Source organism: Leptosomus discolor, chromosome 1, assembly GCF_034619465.1.
Source record: "Leptosomus discolor isolate bLepDis1 chromosome 1, bLepDis1.hap2, whole genome shotgun sequence".
Lineage (NCBI taxonomy): Eukaryota > Metazoa > Chordata > Aves > Leptosomiformes > Leptosomidae > Leptosomus > Leptosomus discolor.
In genome coordinates this window covers 122,019,980-122,044,725 of record NC_141391.1, presented here as the reverse complement: position 1 = coordinate 122,044,725, position 24,746 = coordinate 122,019,980, and the positions used below count along the sequence as shown (strand labels likewise).

Genomic DNA, 24,746 nt, shown 5'->3' with positions numbered 1-24,746 from the left:
CGCTAGTTTCTGGCAAAATTTCACAAACGCTCTGTCTCCCTTGGTCTGACTACTGGCTTGTATTCCTTCCCAAGTGGATTCTTTGAAAGGAGGTAAAATGCTCATGGATCAGCAATGCTGAAAGAACTCTTGAAAACCTTACAAGAGCCCCCCTCCCAAGATACATCGAGAAACTTCAGCCCTAAAACTAGAGTAGGGATAAGAAACTTTTGGTCCAGGGGATGCCTACAGTCCAGTTCAATTCTTCATGCTACTACTGAATAACACTAAGATGTCATTTGAAGTATTGCCATCCTTTGAAAGCCACAGAAATACAAATGAATGAACAATTGCAATTAGTGAGTCATCAAGAGGAATATTATTAGAAATAATTATTCTGTACTTTTGACCTTAAAATATTAATCTTTGTTGATTTTTACAACAGGTAGCTAAGACATGTGAGCGACTAGCATGCCTCAGCCACTTCTGGGATGGAGTACTGAGATACAACCATTCTTAATGACTGAACACCAGGAATGAAAAAGAACAGAGAAACTAGTCAGTAAGTGAAAGACTAGCTTTATTCAAATTGTTATTTGCTTTCAGTAAAAAGCTCTCAACCCTCTTCATACCAGTGTTGAATGGGAATAACCGTTTGCAAAATGGTAGGACTGTTACTAGGAGGCTGAAAGGCAGACACTTCCAGCAACACCACTACTGAGAAAGCGGCGTGAGAAAGCCCTGGTAATGGTGTTTGCCAAATGGAGAACTACACTGAGAGAAGGAAATGGCAGGCAAAAAATACTTTTGCAATCTCAGAGCCTCCTGTGGAAACTCCCTACCTATGAACAGCATTCATGCAGAAAAGCTGGTGCTCATGTCTTCTGTTTACTTAAGCTTACAGGCACTGATGCCATAGGCCAGGCTTTTCCCAAGTTTTATTACAAGCCTTTGTCAGAAAACACCCAGCCATTTCCTCAAACATTAGTAGATCAACACAAAAGTGGAAAGCAGTGACGCTGCAGGAACTGGGACAGGGTGTTCACAGCCACGTTGCTACGCTGCCGAAGCCTACTGCTAGTTTCGGCCAAATGACAGGCAGGAGTATGTGCACCACATGTGCGCATGCACGTGCAGCTGCCTTGTGGAGGCACACTGCAGCACTGACATTCGGGGGGCGGGCCGAGAGCCAGCGTGAAAAGAAACAGCACCACATTAAGTTCTTCTTTTTTTTTAATTAACATTTGTCAAACTTGGAGAGAAGCCCAGGCTGCAAAATTTGGATGCAAAATTCAAAGAGTTCAGAAGCTGGAAATGTTCACATACAGGCTCTTCATTTACGCCTAGTCTTTTTTATAGGTCATAGAGAGACGACTTAATTGCTCTTACTGTAACTTACAATTAGCAGTACAGTGATTTTTTTTGTATGTTGTACTGCACAACAGAGCTATACTTGAAAAAAAGTGGCAATGTTTAATAGTAGGCGGGCACTGGTTTTCAAGAAAGAATTTTCCCTGAAGTTCCTCTCTTTTGGGCGGGGGAAGAGGGGAAGGAAGGCCTTTAATGCCATCAGCAGAAAAGAGTGAGAATATTTTGACCAGATCTGGGGAGTTGTTTGTAACAGTTAGTAGTTTCTCAAATTCATGTGAACTTCTGGTTCACCTCCCAGCACAGCACTCACCGATGCAAGTTCAAATGATTAACTCGTGCCATTATGAAAATACTGAATCTTGGCATATGACTGAAAGTCACTATTAAACTCTTGCAATTTCGGTATGAAGTCACTAACTCCACAGAAGGTTCTCTATGTGAGAATTGGATTAAGAGGTAAAAATCCAGCCCTTACTTTGCTCTTTTTACCAGCACAGCACACAATATTCAACAAATCATGCTGTCTCATCATTAGAAGAGAATGGGGATTGGAATATTATATTTATTGAAGTAAGATGGTAATGCACATAACAATCACTCTCAAACATCCTAAATGGCCTGTAATCAGCACCTCTAATAGGGTACCGAGCACTAAGGCTACTTCCAGTTCTTAGCAGGGCACTTGCATCCTTTACATCCTAGTCTAGAGATTAGACAGCCCAGAGAAATAAGACATTGAGTCATATTACGAGGTTCAGAGGGTTTCTGCCCCTCCGAAATCCCTAAGTAGTAATACGTTGCTAGTGTTCCTTTTCTGGCGCTTTTGAGTACAGGCAGGAGACTGAGCTGGCTACTGATGAGCCTTCCTCAGCCACACGTTTCCAAGAGCCAAGTCTCCGCTCTCCCTGGGGCCACATACAAGACTGAACTATTGCAGCCCTCACAGCAGGGACAAAAAACATGGCTTCTCTGACCAGATTCAGAAAATGAAACTCCTTGTTTGTCCCTCTCTGGATCTGTCTACAGGTAGCTTCTATTTGGTGCCTAGATGACATGTAACAGTGACACCATGCCTCCATGCTGATGTATTTCAGAGGAGTGCAAATGTTAAGAGGCCTTGGAAGAGGAGAGTCCTATAAAGAAGTAACTCTTATGAATAGTCCTTCTGCCCCAAATATTCTTCAGAATAAGAGAGACTGTTTTATAGCACAGCACAGCTTCACGTGCATCTTGCTAACTTAGGGACACCTTCGTTTTCCTGGTCTTCAGTTCTGACATTGCATTAGATAATGAGCAATATATGAAATAATGTGAATTGAGTGATTTAATGTGGCTTTTGCTTCCTGCATTGATCCAGCAGTGGAGTAACGTTGCCTTTTTAGAACAGCCTTTCAGGCTGCTTGTGACAGACCTCATTTCTCTCCTCATGCTTTTAAGGAAGGTGGTGTGGCCTCTTGCTAGATTAGTAAGACTGCTTTCAAAGCAGGGTCAAGTAGTTTTACTGTCTAAATGGGCAAATGCCATTCTTTGTGAGATGACAATTAAGGGCCCTGTGTCCTGCTTAGATTAATGCAGTTTCAGACAGTACCGTGAAAAATAATGTAGATAAATGACATATAATTAGCACACTACTTTAGAATTACTTTGGAACAAAGGAGGCTATCTTTTCTTCTGGAGATTTTTTCCTACCAGATTAGAGGGGTTTTGGCCATGCCTTTCTCAACAGATTCACTTCTAATACAGTAAGATGCTTGATTCATAAGGGAAGGTTTTTGATTAATTGTGTTTGTTATATTAGCATGAAGAGGGGTTTTTGAAAGTATTTAAATAAACAGCATTTATACAGCCCAACATTTGCAACCCAAATGCATCAGTGAGCTGCTTTGCAGGCAATGCAGGAAGGGATTGCTTTATCTTCAGTTGAAGTAAACCCACTGTTAAAGTAAATATGCAGTAGCAACACCACCTAACAAAGGGAACATGAATAATAACTTTTTCTAATTTAAGCTGCATGTAGGAGGATATAGGTAGGCAGCAAGAGAAGTTGGAAACCTATTTCCAGTGTGATTCATAGAGATTTTCAGCAGTCGCTTGCACAGGTAAATTATAATAGTTGGCATTTACATACAGCTTTTCACTTAAAATCTGATAGGTTGAGAGCTTTTTCTTTTTGGCAAAGGAAATACTGAAGCACAACAAAGTTACGAAACTGGTTCATGGTACTGACTGTGTCAAGTGTCTTGACATTCAGACACAGAACTGATCTACTGATTCTGCAAAATACTGCTCACCTTTAAGTGAGAGAAATTAATTGTAAGATGAATGGAATTGCCTACAGAAGTTAGGGGAGAATTTTAATATCACTGGAACTGTACCAATTTTGTCCATGGCTTATGAACAATGGTAACCAAAAGAAGGTACTAGTACTTTAATAAGGTTATTTCTTTGTTCCATGCTCCTTCGTTCCCAACAATGACTATAACCTGTCCCTACCTACACATTTACCAAGACAAAGGGAGCTCCCTGTTGCCATTACATTTCCAACCCCTTCCTCCTACATTTTTCTTCTCATTCCGTATTACACAACTAGATTTGGCAACATTTTTCCTTAACAGAGATCGAAATTAAGTGTTCTGACACAAGAACGGAAACCAAGAATAATCCAAATGATGTCCACAGAGCTCTACTACATACTATAAATGAAAGCAGCATTTCACCCAGTGCTAATATAAAGTCACTCTGAAACAGTGATGATGCATGGAAAAAATTAGAAAGCCAATGGTAATTTCCAAATGGTACTTCCCACGTTCTTTGTTCTTACATAGATTTTGTTATCATTGCTTCTGTTAGAGAGAAAGTAAAAATAAAAATAATTACAAAAACCATACATACTAGTCTGTCTAAAGGACCACTCCAAAAAAAAACCCCAAAACAAGCCTCGCCACCCCCCCAACCAGTGAAGAATAGGGAGGTTGTCCATTCACCAATTTGTGTAGGGCTGCCCTAGGAGCATGCCAGTATTATTGAAACATTAGTTCGTTACTTAATTCATAAACTTCAATTCAAATCAACAATTTACTTTTGCTTGCAGCTGATACCAATTTTGACCCAGCCATTTAGAAAGGGTAGTGCAAGGTTATTTCAATATCATCAATTAAATACTTTACAGTAAATGAATGTAAGTGGCAATAAAACATTTTAAATTCCTTTCACATCATTTGCAAGCAATTTTGTTTCAGCACTGTAGAATGTCAAGATTACAGGCTGTCAGTATCATTCTGTAGACTTTCACGCTACATAACATTCTCCAATGAAGTAGAGACTTGTTCATTAATAAGAATTTATTAGTATATTTGGAAGGGATCTGCAGTAAATCTTTACAGCACAAAACTAAACATGGCTCCATGTTGGGTCCAAAGCATGCATGTTACTTCTTAAAAAGTGCATCACAAGCATCTTGTTAAAAAAAAAATAATCCAACAAAAAAAAAAAAAAAAGAAAAAATGCCCCCCCTCCCCCAATGCAAAGGAAACCTCTAAACTAACAAAAAAGCAAATGGTAGAAAATTGTACTTTGTGCAAATCAAGCCACTCCAAACAATTTTAATAGGCACCTACTGTGGCTTCTGGAATCATTGCTGCATGCATATCTCTAGTCATATTGGATTTCTCTTTCAGCTTTGACTGGAGTAATGTGTGTTCCATTACACCAATTTGTATGTCCATCTGAATGGTTTCTTGCTTCAGTTTTGTTAAAGCCTGTTTAATCTTCACTAAAGGAGCTGTTCAAAAAAAAAAAAAGATAAACAGTGCAACTCTGTGTCAGCTACTTAACACAAAAGCATTATTTTCTATAATTCACTCCCTAAAATTGAAGAGTTGAATGAACAAAAGGGCGTTCTACTCTAAAGGCTTGATTGTACCAATACATAATTTTTATTTTGCAAGACACTTTAAAGATAGAAATAGGCAATGACAATTTTGCTGTCTTCTTGACAGCTAAGATCTGCATAAAGATGTGCATCAACATTGAGATAGGTTTGTCAATGATGTGTTTTGCTCAGCTGAAAGCCTTATCCCGATACCTGACTTGGGGTTTGGTAGAGAAAAGAAGGCACCTTCATCAGGTTGTCATCTTACCTGTGAAAAGCTATTAAAATGTTTTGTGCTCCATACTTTGTTTCTAATCCCTCACTTCTCACTAATATCACCCTAGGGATGCTGCTGCTGGATTGTATTGCTCCTTATAATTCTGGGCTCTAGATTTTATCCTGAGCCTTGGACATGCCATAAATACAGAATAGGTGTTGTGAGGCAGATGAGTCCTTCACAGTGAAGCAAGGGTGCACAAAATTTCCTTAAACAACACTACTTACAACTACTTAAGTAAATTAGCTTTAATGGATACAGTTAAATATGGCTACAGCGCTCATATTTAGCCCCACTGTAACATGCATCGATTTATTTCTGCATTCATACTCATTATACATTTGCAACAGAATGCATTTATTTATCAGGAAAAATCTCAAGCCACCAAATTCTGAGTCCGAGACAAACTAATTCAAATAGGTACGTAGTTTTAAATATTAAAGAAGTCCAAACTTCACAACACCAAAATGAATTTTCTCACTGACTCCAGCCAGCCTTAGTCAGGGACTCTAACAGCTATTGCCACTATTTCAGAGTAGAAGGGCTTGAACCTGTGTGTGAATTTCTTCCCATAAGATGATAAGTAATCAAAGCAAAAACAACTTTTTTTTTTTTTTTTTTTTTTTAAAGATTTTTACAAATAATTTACTAAAGGAGCAAATCTTGGAATCTACCTTCTGCAGACTTACGTAGTCTTTTCAAAGAAGTTTCGATTTTCTGAGACACCTTTTAAAATTTTAATATTGATTTTAGATTACTTGCTCATTCTGGTCTTATTTTATTTTGCTTTAATAAAGGACAAATTGTGTACCTGTCACTGAGAAAATGCATGTTTGGTTTGAGGCAAAAACATACTCACCACCATCGGTCATACTGCTTCCTTTCTCTTCCGTTTCCTGCTTTACTCTCTCCAATACTTCTGTAATCTTAAAATAGATTTTTTTTCTTAATCAAATTAAATGAATGTCAAGTTAAAAAAAAAAAAAACCCACAAAAAAATTCTCTGGTGAATAACTGCATTAGTTAAAAGAAAGAACTAATCTGTCTTAATTGTTGCATACAAAGGAACAATTGTTTTCAAACATTAAGAAAAATTTAACTTTTAATAGATTAGTGTAAAAATTACAGCAAAAAGAGTAACAAGTTGGCCAAACAGCGTAGTGTTTTACTGAGAATTCATGCATCCCAAAACAGTAAAAAACAACAGTGTAAGTGTTGCAGTATGATGCCAGATGGAAGATAGCAACCAATATCCCCGCAGACGAAGATTCACCAAATGACCATGCCAGCTGCCCTTCGGGAAGTGTCAGGACTTCAGCAGGTGGTGGTGGAAACCTGAGAAACACCCCTGCAGCAAAAGATGCTGCACAGTTAAGCCTGCTGGCACTGGCACAGGTACGGGTACGTAAAACGCATGTATGAAGAATATAAGTGCATTTCAGCACTGACCATCTATTGACCAGTTTGCCTTTGTGGATAATGAAGAAAAAGCAAATACATCATTCTAAGGTACAGTCTAGGTAATAATTCAGTATTTTTGTCTATAATATAAAAACAGTCCTTCATTAAGGCTTCAATAAGCCTTTTCAGTAACAAAAAAGAAACATCGCTGCATTGTTAATGCATACCTACAGTGGTACTGGTATCACCACGTGGGCTGAGATTTGATTGCGTGCCTGAAAGATCAGTTAGTAATATCCAGCGTGTCTGCTCTATCTCATATAAGCACGACTGCATCTACGTAGTTCAAAGGCTGCCAGCTAGTAGCATATTCATCATTACTAATCAGCCAATAATTTCCAAAGCACAAAAGCATTATAAATCTGAAGTCATCGTAAAGTACTCTCTTTTTAAAACTTGCTTCCTTGAGAGTGAAACAGAAAGAAGCTCTAGTTCTGCAGAATCCATGCACTCTGAAATCCGTCCTAGAAAACCCTTGTTAAACTGCTGTGTTTATTACCTATTGCAGTTGGACTAGATGATAGTTCTGGTCCCTTCCAACTGAACTATTCTACCCTATTCAAAAAGTCTCAAACTTGTTTTACAATTTCCAGGACATTCTTATGGTGTCATCTATTTTATGTAACTATTCCAGACACTATCATCTAATACATAAAGTGGGTTTTTCAAACCCAAACAACAGAGTTGTAAAAAAAAAAAAAAAATTCTGAATTGGAGAAAAGGTTGAAAAATTTGGAAATCAGCCAGTAATTCTAAATGAAATGCTATCAAACACTCAGAATGTTGAGGCAGCTAGGAGCTTGTGGATTTTTCTTTAAATTGGTTAGAGCACTGATTTTTTTAAAGAAAACCCAACAAATAAAAAACCCAACAAAAACCAGTTTTAGGCATTAAGATAATTTGACTGGTATGGAAAAGTTACTATTTACTCGAATATTGCTTTTAAGTGCTTGGAAGATGAAAATTTTCAAATCATTAATTTTAACTAAAAATCAGAGTTAAGCTTTTCCTCTTCAGAACTTATGGATATCACTTGATTGCTCCCCAAGAATTCTAGGAGACAGCTTATAAAACACAGAACATTTAACCTCTTTTACAAACTGGGGAAATTAAAAACTCACAATAGTTTGCCCAAATTCAGAAGTTAAAAATCAATGGCAGCCTGGGTCTAATGTTTAGGGACTGGACTAGATCGCCTCCACTAAACAAACATTAATCTTTAACCCAGAAAGCACTGGGTTCATAAAACTGCAGACACTAAATGCCAACTCTCTCAAGCTTGCTTTAAAATAAACAAAAGAAATTATGTGAAGATGTGTTTTACCTCAGAAAGCACTCTAATCCTTTCAGTTACTCCTCCACTTCCCTCCTGGTACTTCTCTTTAGCCTGGAAAGAAACATGTTTTTTGCTGTAACGACAAAGCTGAAGGGACGTGTGCAGATGGCTCAGAGAGAACACCAAAACTTGCTCTCACACGTCCCAGTTCCAGAAACTCTCCCACAAAATCCCAATGACGTTTACAGTGCTACACATATAAGGACAGGCTTGAAACACCAGCCCCTGTAATGACTATCATTCAAGAATTTAAGGCAGTTTTAAAAATTGTATTAGGGCTATTACATACACAGTAAGAAGTATGTTTCCTAATCATTTACATGAGGAAACAAACGTAATTTGCCAGAATGCAGCCAGAATTGAATCCTGAAACCCAGAATATTTCTTCGTCAACAGTAAATTACTATATTCAAGTTTCTTAAAATTTAATAGTAAAGTAAACAGAATGCGGAGAGGTCAAATCCTGTTAGTCTTATTTTAATGTCATGCCCACAAACAGGAGGAGGGCTAGCCAAACAGCAGCTTTTACAAGCCTCCTAACTAGGGGATCAAAAAACTTCTCAAACAGTGCTCTATTGGCATAAAAACTAAATGAAGAAGTAATCAAGACTGCTTTGTGCACGTTAGCACAAGTAATCAATATAAGAGATGAGTGCTGAACTCAGACTGTAGTTTTTCCACTCACCACAGATGTGTGAACTTCACAGGGAAAGCAGAACTAGCAATTTACTAGCTGCTCAAGATTGGCAACAGATTTACATAATATTCAGGCAAAAAACATTTACTTTCCCCTGTAGAATAGTTGAATAAAAATTGCTAGTTTAGCTTAAAAACTGTATAATTTGACAGCCAATCAACATTTTCCCCGCTTTACATCCAACAGCAGAATTCACAGATAACTCCTCCAAGCCTTCTTTGCCTTCACCCGCACTTAACAGCAAGTTAATACTAGAGAAGGCAATAACAAAAGATCAGTGCATTACCTCACTCAGCAAGGCTTGTGCGGAACGGTACTCTTGAACCAAGTGCTCCAGCTGATTGTTGATGTACTTTTCCCTGCTATTGATCTTTTCCAATGTTCTGCTGATTTCATTATGGAGTTTGTCAAGGTAACCCTAGGAAATCATATTCTGTGGGTTGACAGCATACAGATAGTACACAAAGAGTATTAAAATGATGCTGTGATTAAGAAAGGATATGGAAGCCTACATGTGAGAGAGAAAAATAGTACAGAAATACTGTGTTTCGCCAACAAAAAGTTATTCCTAATGTGTTCTGGTTTGCCCATCTCCAAAACACATTTTTCAAGCTTTACTGCTTCCATCACTCTCCCTCCCTCAATTAATTACAAATGTCAGTGGCAGCAGGTTACTCTAACAACAGTATTTGACAGTATTTTGGGGTTTTTTTTCAGCACTTATTTTCAAACTGTATTATTCTATTTTGCCCTCTATAGTCAGGATATGCTTATGGTAACGCATACGTTTTATGAACCCCTAATATCCCTGTTAATCCTCACATATACAACTCTTTCCCCCACAAGATAATTTGCCAGTCCCACTGTCCCTAATCATCATTATCGTATGTTTCCCTTTTTAGTTTTACAGCATTAACACAAATAAAATGAAGGGGAAAAAAATCATCAATTTAGTTCTTAATGTATTTCAAATAAATGAGAAAATAAAACCAATGACAAATCAGTGAAATATCCTGCGCATACAAGACATACCCTAGTTTCTTTCAAAGAAGATTCAATTCCATCCTTATGCTGATGCATTTGATCTACGTGAATCCTCCAATCCTAAAAAAGATGCCACAAAGTAAAACATAGGTAAGTACAACTTTTATCTGTCTCTGGCTACTAAACAAAAGCAGGTATACAAGGCAGGGTTGGGTCTCTTTTATACTATTACCATGTATCGTTCTGCCACTGCATGTTCATATCCAGAGGCACTTGCTCAATGTGACACAATTTATAAATCTCCTAAATGTCACATGCGACACTCACATCCATACCCAAACACTGACATGCTCACTGATACCACAGTAGCTATGCTTTTTAGAGTCTGTTTGATCTTCGTGGAACTGTTTCTGCCAGAAAACACTCTGGGCACAAATACGGAAAATATTGATTACAGCTGCACTAGCTCAGCTTATTCTTAGACAAAATGAGTGCTTCAAATGCCCAACACCTACCAGTTCCAGACTTGCAGATTTTCCCATTCTACTTAGCCCTTACTATTATCAGGAGAAGAAAGGAAAGAAATGAAAGAGGCAGAAATACCTAAACTTGACAGTGGGACAAAATTAGAAGGGGGAAAGTTATTTGCAGCCTTTAGGTCACACATATATGGACTCAGGGATGAGGGAAAACATACATGGACTCAGGGACAGGGGATGAGAAAAGGTGCTGTTTTAACTTGACAGGTAGGCATCTTTTACTTCCCAATCAATTCCAGTTCCCAAGCTTTATCACCAATTTTTCCTTATCAATGCAACCTTTTTACACCTCCCAGACCCAAAGCACAGCTGCAGACAGACTATGAGTTCAAAATGGAGCCAAGTAGCAGCACTGCAGAATTACTGCTATTTCAGTATTGTGTTTCTGAACATGCTAAAAAATATTTTTAAGGTTTTTAAGCTTTTGACACTCTACTACTCTAGGTGTTAAAAAAAAGTTATATTAATAAATCAAACCTTAGGAGACTTTCTTGTAAAACAGGTACTGTAAGGATATGCGATAGATGACTGCGTTTGCTTCAGTAAGATTATCTGATCAAGAACCCTTGCCAAAAAGGATGCTAAGCAAAACAGAGAAGCACAAACTTGACTGACAAACAGTCATGGAGGCAGTAACAAGAAACAAACCTGGCCAGTTACGCTAACGGGTAAGGGCATGTGGAGTGTGAGACCGTTTGCATCAGTACAATTATCTGATCAAGGACCTTATCAAAATGGGATGATAAAGAAAAGGGGGAGGGAAAAAATAAAACCTACGGAGACACAGACTTGTCAGACAAACAGGAAGGGAGACAAGGACAAGAAACAAAGCTCATCAGTCACACTAACTGATGGGCTATCAAGAAGCTATAAGCATCACTTCAAAGAAGGTGAACTGGTAAGAACGAAAATCCGGGGGTTCTGGATGTTTGTGAGGAAAGCTGGTGCAACTACGCAAACTGATGCAGCAGCATGCAGGGGAGGAGCAAAGAGGGGAACAGAGAGTGGTATAAGAGGGATTGGTCATATATAGACTGTTGCCTGTCAATCCACTTGTCTGACTGAGCCCCGTGCCTGATCACTGCAGTCTGTCCTGTCTTCTTATTAAATTCTTTTTTAATTATCTTTCTGTGCAATGTCACGCGCTATCCCACGCATGTATGAGGGCTGCAAGAACTAAGTGCCAGCTGCTGGTGAGAGGGGATATGGGGCCAGCAACTGGAATCAGACCACGGCTGCAGGTGTCCCAGGCCTGTGATGTCTGCAGACGGAGAGAGTGGGGGTCTCAGTGCCAGCCACAGGAGCAGGTGAGGGTCCAGCCCCCAAGGTAGGACCAGCGTGTATCCCAAAATCCAGCTACTGGGAAGGACCGACGTGAGTAAAGCAAGTGACGGGCTCAGTGCCAGCAGTAGGCAAGCGCTTGCATCTTCCCTAAACCTGCTCTGCACATGTAAAATTCAATAGCATACTTAAAACTGAACTAGCTGTCAAGTAGCAGGCCCTAGATCCAGGCCGGGGTGTGAGGCAGGCAGAGGGTATATGCTAGTATTCAGGGGGACCCACAAATGTAGGGCGCCCTTAAGACAAGTACATGAGTGTTTGCGTGTTTGCTAGCAAGCATCAAGCTGGACTAGCCAGCAAAGAGAAGAGCAGGGAAACAGTTAAGAGTGCCCGGGATCCAGGCAGGGGGATCACACAGACAGAAAGACCATGTGCTGATAGTAGAGGGATCCACAAATGTACATGTGCATCTAGACAGAAGGGGTTGTGTGCTTCCACTGAACTTCAGTCTTAGTTAGCTGAAGAAAAGGAAGGTCTAGCTGTCTATATTTATATTTTATGGGAGTCCTACAAGTGCTGTTGAAGACAGGGCCTTGTTTATCGCCCTTTGTGTAGCTGGCCATTGCAGGGTCCTTTGTGTGTCTGTGTGATACGTGCTTAACTTCACTACTGGTTGAACCTGCAAACAGGAAAGAAAGAGCAGCTGCATCCATCCATCTGGGATGGGGACCCATGGGTCCCCAGGCACACAGGGTTGGGCTGTAAAGCCTGAAGAAAAGGAATTCCCAACTCTGGAGCTCCTGGAGGATACAGCCACTTACAATGTACCGGTACAAAACAAATCCTGGTGTAAAAATGCCTGCAGACTTAAACACGTGCCATCCTTCAATCACAGGTAGTTCCACTGATTTGAAGTGAGGCTATCCCCCTGCATAAGACATGCACGTAACTACCAAAGGACTGGTGCTTCTGTCTCGCTACCTCAGAAGAGCACAGCCAAGCGAGCATCTGCAACAGCTGTTCAGCTCATGAGGTTCACCCCCCGTCTGTGATTGTGCTGCTCCCCATTATTCTCTTCCAGAATGAAACAAAGGCTAGTAGAGAAAATGTGTGTATGTTGGGTTTTACATCTGCAGCAGACTTGGGAACTTTTGTTGGTCTGATGACAATTGTTCAATTTGCCAAATTTTGGAGTTTAAACAAAAACAACAACAAACACACAAACCATCCCCGCTCCACACCCCCACCCCCCCCCCCCCCCCCCCTCCCCCGCCAACCCCTGCCCAGGACTTTACAAATAAGTTCTATAAGTTCTAGTTTCTCATGTAATTGATTAAACCATTAACCCTCTCCTGGCACTATGTTTACGTGCACAGCTGAGGAAACAGAATACGATGCTTTTCTTGTAGAATGACAAAAGGCCAAACACCTCTCCAGTTCTTTCTGAAAGCATGAAAGCACAGAAGCTAGAAGAATCATCCTCTTTTCATGTTCATTTTGACATATTCCTTAAGGCCATGAGAAGGTGCATTAAACAGGAAGCTAGTAAATCTCCGTTCCTACAGTGTCTTTAATTTTCCATGTATGTCTTCATTAAGCTTTAATTTCTTACTGTGAGAATCAAGCATCACTTTCCCTGTAACAGATGGGCTTGCCAAGGATCACAGAAAGGTGGCTCAAACTAGGCAATTCTTCACGTAGAAGAATGCAGTATAGTTTAAGACAGGCAAGCAATTTAGCAGACAGTTGAGAGCTTAGGCTATTTTTGGCAAGATAATTATCTTTTCTTGAACTCTGTATCACTGCTGCAGATTGCTCCAACACCCCAACTCGCTGGTCACTACAAATGAGCAATTTCAATACTGCACTGATCTGTGTGTGCTATACAAGCTCCTAGAAAGAATGCTTATGGCAACGCCAGGAACAGGTACTAGGTTTGGACTTGCCAAAGATAGATGTCTGCTTCTAAGCTGCCCATTCTAGACTCCTTGAAATAGATTATGGAGAGAAATACATACTTCTAAGAAATGATGAATTTCATCTTGAGGTAGTTATCTGGATAGGTAAATAAAATCAGTTGAAAAAGTACCCATTTCTTTTTGCTAAACATAAGGAGAGCCCATGATGACTAGATCAGAGGTACAGATCTACTTCATTGTCATGTAAAGTTCAGCAAGATGAATTCCATACAATCAGCCTTTCACGTGGTTGACAAATGGAACAGCTGAAAGATAAGAATTTCATCAGCTGTCTTCCAGGAAGAGGTTTTAATAACTGCTAAAGTGTGGATATAATTTTTCAGAAGTCTGAATACATTGGAAATGTTTAACTATTTAAGAAGTTTCCACTGAATAAATATATGGAAATAAATATATGGAAATAAGGTGCCCTGTAAGTAGCAGAAAAAAATTATTCTTATATTATATTGGAAAAAAAACCCCACTGAAAGTTATTGCTTCTAAAGTCAAAGTAAGTGACAAAGGTTCGGACAAGATAGCGCTGAAGAGCCTGTTGTTCACAATTCTTGGCATGACAAAAGAAAAAAATGCAAATGGAAAGTAAACGACATTGATTGAAAAATCACACCTGAATCACCACGTGTACACATACAAATCCATTCTCGCATACCTTATTGTCAGTCCTGACTGTAACTTTCAGCTGCGGAAGCACACGTTCCACTTCCAGATTCCACTCCACTGCATCTGTCGTGGACTGTAAAATCTCTTCCTGCTTTGCAGTGTCACTCATGTCCTGTATAGAAATCACAGAGTTTATATACAAAATATCATCGTTATGCACAGTGAGAACTGTTAGGAATCATGTTACAATGGCCTACAGTGTTCATATTCAGAAAAATACATACATCCAGAATGATCTAGACTACAGATGTAACAGATTTCTTTAATGGCTTTCTTTGAATTCATAAAGATTAGGAATTAAAAAATATATATCTTCTCATCATATTTGAATTTGAAAAGAATGAAATGTATATAATAAGAAATTATAATACATTCCAGAAACTGGGGGGAGGGGTGCAATTAAAATATATTAAAGAAACTAATACCATGTTTCCCTAAAAGTCTCTGCAAAAATTTCTTGCAAATGTTTCAAGCAACCTTGCACTGGTATCAGTTTAGAAACTGGCTGCACATTTTTCTTTTAAAATAAGCTGATTCATTTCAGTTGGAATGTTTTTTAAAGTTTAGACTATACAAGTATTTTCAGACTTAAATCCAACAGAAATAAGTTGTTGCTACAGATGTAAAAATATCTCAGGAAAGGACTGATGGGTAACAACTTACCGATCTGTACGTTTGTGCCTTTAGAACATTCAGGTCAATAAAATTTTCTTCATTGTCTGACTCTTCTTCCTTAAAGAAAGTTGCAAAGTAAGACTTTAGTAAGTATTGCACAATCTTTATCCATAATTTTATTTTGCAGGAGCACAGGACAAGGAGTATTAAATTCTGTATTTCTGAACAAAACAAGATATGGAGAGTTTATGATAATGGAGCTTGCATTTACTTAAAATCTTATGAGGAGACACAGTATCTGGGACAAGCTGAAAGATGAAAGTTACTGCATATATCCCTCCAGGTGCCAGAGCATCTAAAAACTAAACCAACCAACCAAAAAAAACCCCAAAACGTAAGCCCTCTCACATCAAATGGGCCATTCTCAATAGTTGTATAGTAACTGTAATTTCCTTTGTGTTTCCCAAAGCTTTGCTTTAAAAATAAAACCAAACCAAAACCCAAACCACAACCAGACCTGAACATAGTTTTCAAGATGTTGTTTGCACTACGTATTTGGAGTTGCAGAATGACGCCACGTTTTAAGTGTGCAGTATGCTACAATTCAAACTGAGGGAACTGATTTGTTTTCTTGCCCATGACACAACACACTGAACTGACAACTTTATAAATTCTCTGTTACAGTCTCAAAATTCCATTCCTCAGCCACCATGATCAGCTCAAAGCCCATCACTGCATAAGTAAAGACAAAGATGCTTTTTCTATGCATTACCCTCCATTTATCGACACTGAATTTCACCTGACATTTCACCACTCATACACTTCACCCTTATACACCTTGTCCTTCTGTGGCTCTTCTGTTAGCCATCTTTTCCACCAAAGTCAAATTTCACCATCCACCTCCTTTCTAGACAAATCAGAAAAGCTGCAATTACACAGGTCTTAGTGTAGAACCCCTCAAGATTCAGTTAGTGAGAACCTGGGAGCTTATTCCTCTACCTTACCTAGTTTGTAACTAACAGAGACCACTTTTTATTTTCTTCTGGCATGTTTGGCCTCTAGTCCCCAAATACTTGCAAGAAATTAATGGTGACTAGATGGGGACTATCTTTTGCTAAATGGGCTATATATATTTGTGCAGCACTTAGAAGAACATATTACAACACTACCATAACACCACCACCACAACAACACCAAGAGCAGTTATCAGAACTGAGAAACCAAACTGTGCAGATTTCCTTGGACACCCAGCCTTGCCGGCTACTGTTGGCTACCTAATACGGGCTGCTCAGTTCCCTATGATTTACATAGGCTTGTCTCTTTCAGCATCATCAATTTTATTCAGAAGAATCAAAACCAGAAGAACAATCAATGAACCTCATCAAGACCATTTAACTACTGGAAATGCTGCTAAATCCAATTATTGATGCGGCTAATACATCCAGGACATATCAATATATTGGCAGCAACAATGAACGGGGTAAAAAAAAAAAATACATTGATATATAATTAATCCATGTAGAACAATTAGGGGCTCTAAAAAGTGATTATCCACTTGGTACAAACCTAGCTCAATGGTTTTACTAACACACAAACTCAGAAGAGCTAACAGAACATGTTAGTTGTGAGAATCATGGCCTAAGATACTACCTGAGAGCAAATCCAGAGGTGCTTTGAAGGGTTTCAACTGTGCTTTAGTTAACTGTTTCGTCCCCACTTCCCAACTTAAACAGCTCAGACCTTAACAAGACACAGAAAAGAGCAGACTGTTTTCATATTTAAAGCTTTTAGCCAACAGATTACATTTCTGAGGCTGGTCAAACATGCAATACAGAATGCCTCTTATTCTTCTCAGAATTACTGAAAACTTTTTCTGTGGAGACCTCAAAGCAAAAATGCAACCAGACATCCAGATCACAATATTTGCATATTGTATGAAGTTTAAGAATAGAAGTTTAGGATTTTCTTGGGTAACAAAAATGAGAAAAATAATGCAATACTTAAGAGAGAAAAGGAAGAAGAGAAACACTCTTCAACTGGTACATTGTTGTGGCATATAAATTTGGACTATAATCAAAACCACATAGCATTACCGGCACTCTATTCCCAACTTTTATGACCTTTAATTTTTCCCAAGCACCAGAAAAATATGAACACAAAAATGGGACAGTTGTGGCATTCTCTATCCAGTATTGCTGGGCCTTAACACTCCAGAAAATTGTTTTCTTCACAAATAACTTACTAGCAGAGCAATTGACCACTTCCAGGCTCATAGCTTTCAATATTTTGGTTTTGATCTACGTTTATTTTTGCACAGAATCATAAGCTTTTGAAGAAATCATATGTGAAACTAACTTTTTGTAATTTTCACTTTAATTGTCTTCAGCTAACTTCCTTCTCCAGAAAAAACCTTTGTTAAGTCAGCAGTAAAAAGACTTACTCTGAGGAAACTAACCCAGTCCTGTGAAAATGACAATGTCTTGTGACCACATTATGCTACCAGTTTACAAAGACTCCAACTCTCATAAAAGTAATCTTCTGAGAAAGTCAACCAGGAAAAAACAACTTCTGTTCAACATCCATCCATCAGTAAGTCCTAAAAGCATATTTGAACTTACAGGTGTATTTCATAGGCTGTTTCACAGACATGACAACTTCACTGTAATTATTATAGTTAAAAAGCAGGAATAAATAAAACAGTCGATCCTCAAACATTGCCATCTTGTTGGTAAAACGTTATTTCAAAGCACACAGAAAGACTTATTCTGCAGTCAGAATGGATGATGGGATATCACCATTCCATTCATGGAATACATGGCGATGAGCTGCCATGACCTCTGTCTACAGAAACAATTCTGCAACCTTTACTTAGGTCCTTGTTGGTGGTTTTAAACAAATGTTTTGTTTAGAGTCCTTTTCTGTCTACTCTGTTCTCAAATCTTCAGACCAACTAAGTACCAGTGTTACTGTTCCCTGTTTGCAGTGAAATACGAGTTACAATAGTGAGGACTCTATTGATTAAGCGCTGGGCAAATTTTAACCAAATATTAGCCAATTCTGTAAACAGGGATTGAAGTTTCATTTAACACAGAATCATCGAATAGTTTGGGTTGGAAGGGACCATTAGAGGTCACTTAGTCCAACCCCTCTGCAGGGACACCTTTAGCCAGATCAGGTTGCCCAGAGCCCCGTCCAACCTGACCTTGAATGTTTCCAGGGATGGGGCTTCTACCACCTCTCTGGGAAACCTGTTCCAGTGTTTCACCACCCTTGTCATAAAAAACTTCTTCTTTATATATCTAGTCTAAATCTACCCTCCTTTAGTTTAAAACCATTATGCCTTGTCCCATCGCAACAGGCCCTGCTAAAATGATTGCCCCCATCTTTCTTACATGCCCCCTTTAAGCACTGGAAGGCCACAATAAGGTCTCCCTGGAGCCTTCTCCTCTCCAGGCTGAACAACTCCAACTCTCTCAGCCTGTCCTCATAGGGGAGGTGCTCCAGCCCCCTGATCATCTTTGTGGCCCTAATGACACATCAACAGCTTTGAAGGCTATGATGCCCTGGAGCAAAACCTTTGCTTAACTATCTAGACAATTAATATTAGTTAACACCCCTGCTTATGTTAATGAGAATTACAGAGACCATGCTGTACATATAGGACTATGTCACTCAACTCTCCACCTAAATCATGCTATATGTAACCCATGGGAGGGGAAACAAAGAATTAGAGAACAAAAAGAGGAGAATATGGGGTAAAAATTGGGAGAAAGAGACTGAAGATCTAGAAGAGATGGTTGACAGGCTGTGCTCCTCTTCCTCCACCCAAGATAGGGATGCCTTCTTGGTAAGAATCGCGCCTTCGCCCCTGGCGAAGAATACCCGGGAAAACTTGGCTGGCATTATTGTAGTGTGTTAGGACTATTGCAGTAAGTGCATTTCTCAAGGGCAATTCCGTACTTGTTATATCTGTCACCTTAATAAATCACCTATATTTGCAACTTTGCAAAACTGTTTCAGTGAAGGTCCCTTGCAGAGCTCTGACGGGCAAACGTTGACCCTAACAATGTGGCTTTGTGGAACTGCCTCAGTGGAAGTCCCTGAGAGGACCCTGACAGGCAAACATCACATCCTTACTCTTAACGCGACAACTATAAATGCACATAAGAACATAGCCTCTGTCCCAAAGAGTTAACAACCTTATCTGAAAGGAAACAAAACACCCTACAGAAAAGCTGATGCTGCAGGAGTGGAGATGCAGGGGGAAAAGGGCAATTTGACAGCTGACTGAAAAGACTTCTTAAACAAAGCCAAAACAAAATGAGCAGTGAGTAAAAATTTCCTCATAGTTGACCAATATTAATATAATCAAAACCAGTCAGGTAAACCTACCGCAACATCCTCTTCCAGTTTATTAAGTGTTAATTCTGCATCATCTTCTGTTATTTCTTCTTCTTCTAGCTCTTCTATTGGATATGCTGGCCTGAAATTAGTTCAAAAAACAGCAGAGCTTTTAAACACAATAAACTGGATATACCTCCATAAGTTGCTCATAAGCAAACAGAACATTTCATGATAAGTATGGATGATGTGGAATATGACCAGACAGTGATTAGTGTCTCACATACTTAAACAAATAAAATTAACACTCAGCCTTAAATGTCTTTGTTTACCTTGGGCTATCTTAAAAGTAAGTTATTATGCCAATCAGTGAAGTATGTCCATACTACAAAGATATCTGGGGAGTAAATTTTGATTTGCTTTCTCTTCTGGTCTAACCTCTTAAAATTCAAGTGCAAGTAACCAGACTTATTTTCAGGCTACAGTGGAATTTGTGTACTAAACAGAAGTAACAGTAAAATATTCCCAAGGTAGAAATTACTTCGCTATATCCATTTCAAAAGCCATCAGAGGGAAGGAATGAAATAAAAAACACTTTTTAAGAAATTTTCATATACTTGAAATTATCTGTCATTTAATTTCACCTAAGATTTCCTTCAGAGTAAATACTCAAAGTTACTGTAGCCTGCTTGTAACATGATTACATATCATGCATACCTCCAATTACAGAGATCAAGAATTTAGCTATTGATTGATAGGACCTGAAAGGACACTAAATGTCTCAACTCAACTGTCAGATTAACAAGCAGTTATGCATAGGAAAATGACCAAAAAAAAAAAAAAAGGCCATCACTCAAATCTATATTACTTCACTAAATCTATTATTGGCCCAAACTCATTCTTGCCGGTAATAGACTAAATTGCAAGAAATTGCCTTAGGAATTAATTGGTCCCACTGCTTCAAGCCTAGTTGAATTTTGCATCTCATGAAATATCAAGCAAAATGTTTTTAGTCATTACTATGTTTTGTCTTTGCAATTACAACTTAAGATTTGTTTGCTGGAAAAACATGCATAAGGGAGGATGCTTAAAAGTGTACTATACCTTTTCCAGCTAAAGCCACTGTATTTCAAGGCTTCTTCAGCTAAACAATCAAGAACATAGCACACTTGCTCTCCATAACCTGCCTTTAATTTTGAGGGAGGAAAATCCACAGGCCTTCCCTAAAATAAAGAGATAGGCTGTTTACTAATGGCTACCCATCAATCTGAGTTTCCTCTCAGGGAGGTAACAAGATTTTTTACACAAAAACCAAAGTGTCCACATTGTGTACGAAGATTACTAACGTTAATTCATATTCTTCCCCTATGCAGCTCCAGTCAAGCAACAGCAGAGAAAACAGAAGAACCCAAGGAACAGATGCACTGTAGAAAGCTTAAAGTGCCTGGTAAGGGGATATTCGTAGGGAGCAGGAGAGTCAGAAGCCACAAGGGAGCTAGATGGTCAAGCACACAAGTGACATGTTGGCAAGGCAAGAACCGCTACAGAGAAACTCAGCTACTGAGACTTAACCACCAGCTTCTCAACATTGCCTTGTTTGTTCCAGATCTTATTTATAAAATCCTTTATTTTTATTTATTACTGTGCTGCAGAATAAATATCTTAGCTTGTTATGGTTTAACTCCTTTAGAGAACAGTGTTCTTAACAACATTCACAGCTGTACCACAGTATAATCTTCCGTAAGATCATACTTCCTGTAAGTCGATATACTCTCCTGACCTTCGGGGGTTTTTTAATATTGAAAAAAATCCCAATAGTTCCTGGCAGTTTATGCAACCTTTTACTCCTTAACAACAATAATGAAGAAAATTGAACACAATCCTTTGACCTCATCAATGTTTATAAATACGTAAAGGACAAGTGTCAGGAGGACGGAGCCGGGCTCTTCTCGGTGATGTCCAAGGATAGGACAAGGGGCAACGGGTGCAAGCTGGAGCACAGGGAGGTTCCACATTACCATCAGGAAAAACTTCTTTACTCTGAGGGTGACAGAGCACTGGAACAGGCTGCCCAGAGAGGCTGTGGAGTCTCCTTCTCTGAAGAGATTTGAAACCCGCCTGGACATGTTCCTGTGTGACCTACTCTAAGTGGTCCTGCTCTGGCAGGGGGGTTGGACTAGATGATCTTTCGAGGTCCCTTCCAACCCCTGACATTCTGTGATTCTAAACCACTTCCTTCACTATCAATTACACCATTGATTTTGGCAGGAGCCAAGCACTGCATAAACCTTCCAGACGACAGCTTAGTAAATTATACTACTACAAATGAGCAATGTATGTGGCACTACAAGAAGTAAACCAAATTTAATCCATTTTACAGATTGTGGAACAAAACGAATTGGAATGATATATAATATTGTAAGACCATTTTTGCAGTGCCAAAAAACAGTCAAGTAGGTACAGACCGTGTAACTTCCAATTACCTAATTAACACAGTACAAACTTATAGACAGGAAAAGTCTGTCCAGTCCTTGGAAACATAATCAGACAGGAGAGGAAGTGTATCGTTACTGTCATTTCTGAAGGTGATGCACGTGCTTGAAATACACTTGGAAAAACAGCATGTTCAACACTTACAAATGATCGCAATTCTGAGAGCACATTTGATATTACTGCATTGGGGTCATCATATTCTTGTGGCTGCTCGAAGGGATGTCCTGCTTTAGTGATCAGCCAAGCGGCAAGCATGAAAAACATAAAGAACTGCTCACCAGGATTAGTGGGCAGTGCAAAGTAGTGCCTGTGTAAAAAGGGGAAAAAACAGTGAATATTTTGAGCTCCTGAAGCTCTTACAGCGTTATAGGCCAGCAGAGGCTAGAAAGTAGTTTCTTTAACTGACTTTCTCAACGAGTCATCCATCTGAACTAAATTCAGGATGGCTAGTTTCACAGATAACCACAGCAGACCAAGTTTTCTACATGCAGCTCATCTGTTTCCTGCTTTGAGTAAGCTATTAATCAAGGACTCAAATGGAAACTGGGTACTCCTCTCTCCTGCCAGCAGGGTTATACAGCTTCAGTTAAACACCACCAAATGAACATTTCCGCATAAAACCAAGTTACTCCTCTTTATTTATGTGAGCAGTCTCAAATCATGACGCGCTCAATTCTGTTCCCATTTAATTTTTGGGATGCAGAATTCACCCCATCACTTCATAAAATACCACCACTGACTAATTAAGAGCCTATGCAATGGATTCATTCAAAATGTTCCTTGCATAGCGTAAAATACTTAAAAGCTCAAAAGAATCAAAGTCAAAGATCTGCAATCACCAATAACTCATAAGCCATAAATGAGCTAAGATTTTGATAAATCTCAGACATTTTTCACAGGGCAAGTGATTTACAGTGCAAGACAATCCAAATTTGAAAAACATCTTCTGAATAGATTAGCAAAAGTGATTGATAACTACTGTCAACATCACACAGCAAACAGCCCACTTCAAAAACAAAAATAAAATGATCCATTGCTAAAGCTTTATACCCATGATAGTAGAAGCCAGGGTGGATTTGTCTCATCTTTTATCTACTTTAGAACACACTGAAAAATGCTTTAGAAGTGTGTATTGCTCTCCATTAAAGGGAGTTTGGCCAAATAGCACGAAGGTATCTGTATTTCGGTATATGATTATGCCCCTTTATAAACAAACAAATTCCGCATCAAGTGAGCACATGAAAACTTGAATGAATTCCTCAAAGGGCAGGGAACTAATTTACTTAAGCCTCATTGCCCAAAGAAATGTGTCCTCTTTCTACATGTTGTCCTCATCCATGCCATTACAGCACAGTAACCTCACCTCCTGTTCCCTTCTTAACATCTGACAACAGCAATACATCCAGTTCCTCTTGCTGCAATGTTCCTCAACCTCTTCCCCTTCCCATATTCCTCAAGAGTGGCAAGAGGCTGGTGTACCTCAATCAGTGCACAAGCTTAGATCGGGAGCATGTTTTTGAAGCGATCCTTCCACCTACCCTTGCCTACTGTGCTTTGGGGTGCTTTAGAGAATAAGGTACACAAATTGGATCTATTTTGGATCACACTAAATTGAAAGATGTGGTCTTAACAAGGATTCAGTCCGTAAAGTCAGACCACAGGTAGTCCCCCATATAAGTCATGTCCACACTGCATACTCGGAATCAAACGCTTCTCTTTACAGTCACGGCTGCTTGCTAAGGTGGACAAAGGTTTGCTTAATTGCTCCAAATATATATATGGATATAAGCTAAAACCAGCTCAGAGCCACTGCACTCATCCTCAGCCCTCTGTCCCAAGAAGTGAATCATTTGAACTACTTTTTTTCCCCCCCTACCAAACTGTTGTTTATAGAAAGCTTAACTGTGTGACTTGCTGCTGTGGAGCCTGGTTGAAACTGACAGATGGATTTGAAAGTTATTTGGGAAGGGGGATGTTGGGAGCACATCAGTCCCGTTTCCCAGGTTCCCTGTCTCCCACCATAATTAAAAAAAAAAGTTTGTTACATATGAAACAAGTACGTATTAGAGATGAAAAACCAGACTTAAAAGCAACAGGTCCAATCCCCCTTACAAATACACACCCCCCACTTACATACACTTACCCTGAATACATAGGGCAGAATTATTTTTGGCACAGATACACCAGCGTGCAAATATTGAAACTCATGTACCAGGGGCAGGGAAGGTCAAGTGACTATTTCCTTATCACACCTCAGCCTTTAGGGGCACCTCTCGTTTTTTAAGCTTCAGTCAGACGTGAAGCTGTGAGTTGACTAGTTTTTACTTGACCCAGGCATCTCGTCACCCGAAAGCCAGCCTTCCTTCTCTAGTCCCCATAACCGCCCGCTGGGATTTCTCCCTGCTCGCTCCGGGGGTTCGCACCCAGACGCCCACACCCCGGCACCCACCCGACGCCGCCCGCTCCAGACCCGGCTGCTCCGGCCCCCCCACGCCTGGAGCTTCCTGGCTCGAGCCCCCGGCCCCGGCCGGCCTCCCGCCAGCAGCCACGAGAACGCCCTCCAGCCGCTGCCGCCACCCTCCCCGGGGCCTTCCGCGCCTCCGGGCCCTGCCGCCGCCGCCGCCGCCAGCCGCCCGGCGGAGCGGGCAAGGAGCACCTGGAGAGCGGCCGCATGTTGTGGCGCCGCAGCGCCTCCTCCTCGTAGCTCAGCAGCTTCAGCTTGTCCAGCAAGTCCTCCATCAGCACGAACACGTGATAGGCCGCGCCCGGGCCCCGCTCCCCAGCTGCCACCCCCTCCTCGTCCCGCTCCCCCATCGCCGCCCCGCGCCGAACCCCGCCGCCACCCGCGGCCTCCTCTGCCAT

At 39.9% G+C, this 24,746-nt stretch overlaps 1 protein-coding gene across 1 annotated transcript; it reads right to left on the bottom strand.

The window, feature by feature from the left end:
• Positions 1 to 4,952: 4,952 nt before the first annotated feature.
• Positions 4,953 to 24,746, bottom strand: IFT57 (intraflagellar transport 57). Its single transcript, XM_086463553.1, has 11 exons — positions 24,541 to 24,746; positions 22,029 to 22,191; positions 20,496 to 20,614; positions 19,443 to 19,533; positions 15,099 to 15,167; positions 14,425 to 14,547; positions 10,025 to 10,096; positions 9,279 to 9,410; positions 8,284 to 8,346; positions 6,358 to 6,424; positions 4,953 to 5,131 (listed from the first exon to the last, which is right to left on the bottom strand). Exons 1-11 carry the CDS (start codon positions 24,744 to 24,746, stop codon positions 4,953 to 4,955), a joined length of 1,284 nt encoding a protein of 427 aa, XP_086319679.1.

Bases quoted from the DNA above. Each gene is read 5' to 3' on its own strand.
- IFT57 (XM_086463553.1), bottom strand. From the start codon at position 24,746: ATGGCAGAGGAGGCCGCGGGTGGCGGCGGGGTTCGGCGCGGGGCGGCG. The intron at 20,615-22,028 runs GTAAGTGTTGAA...TCTTTATTTTAG, and splicing joins TCTCAGAATTGCGATCATTT to GGAAGGCCTGTGGATTTTCC. The intron at 8,347-9,278 runs GTAATGCACTGA...GTTTCTTTCCAG, and splicing joins CACAAGCCTTGCTGAGTGAG to GCTAAAGAGAAGTACCAGGA.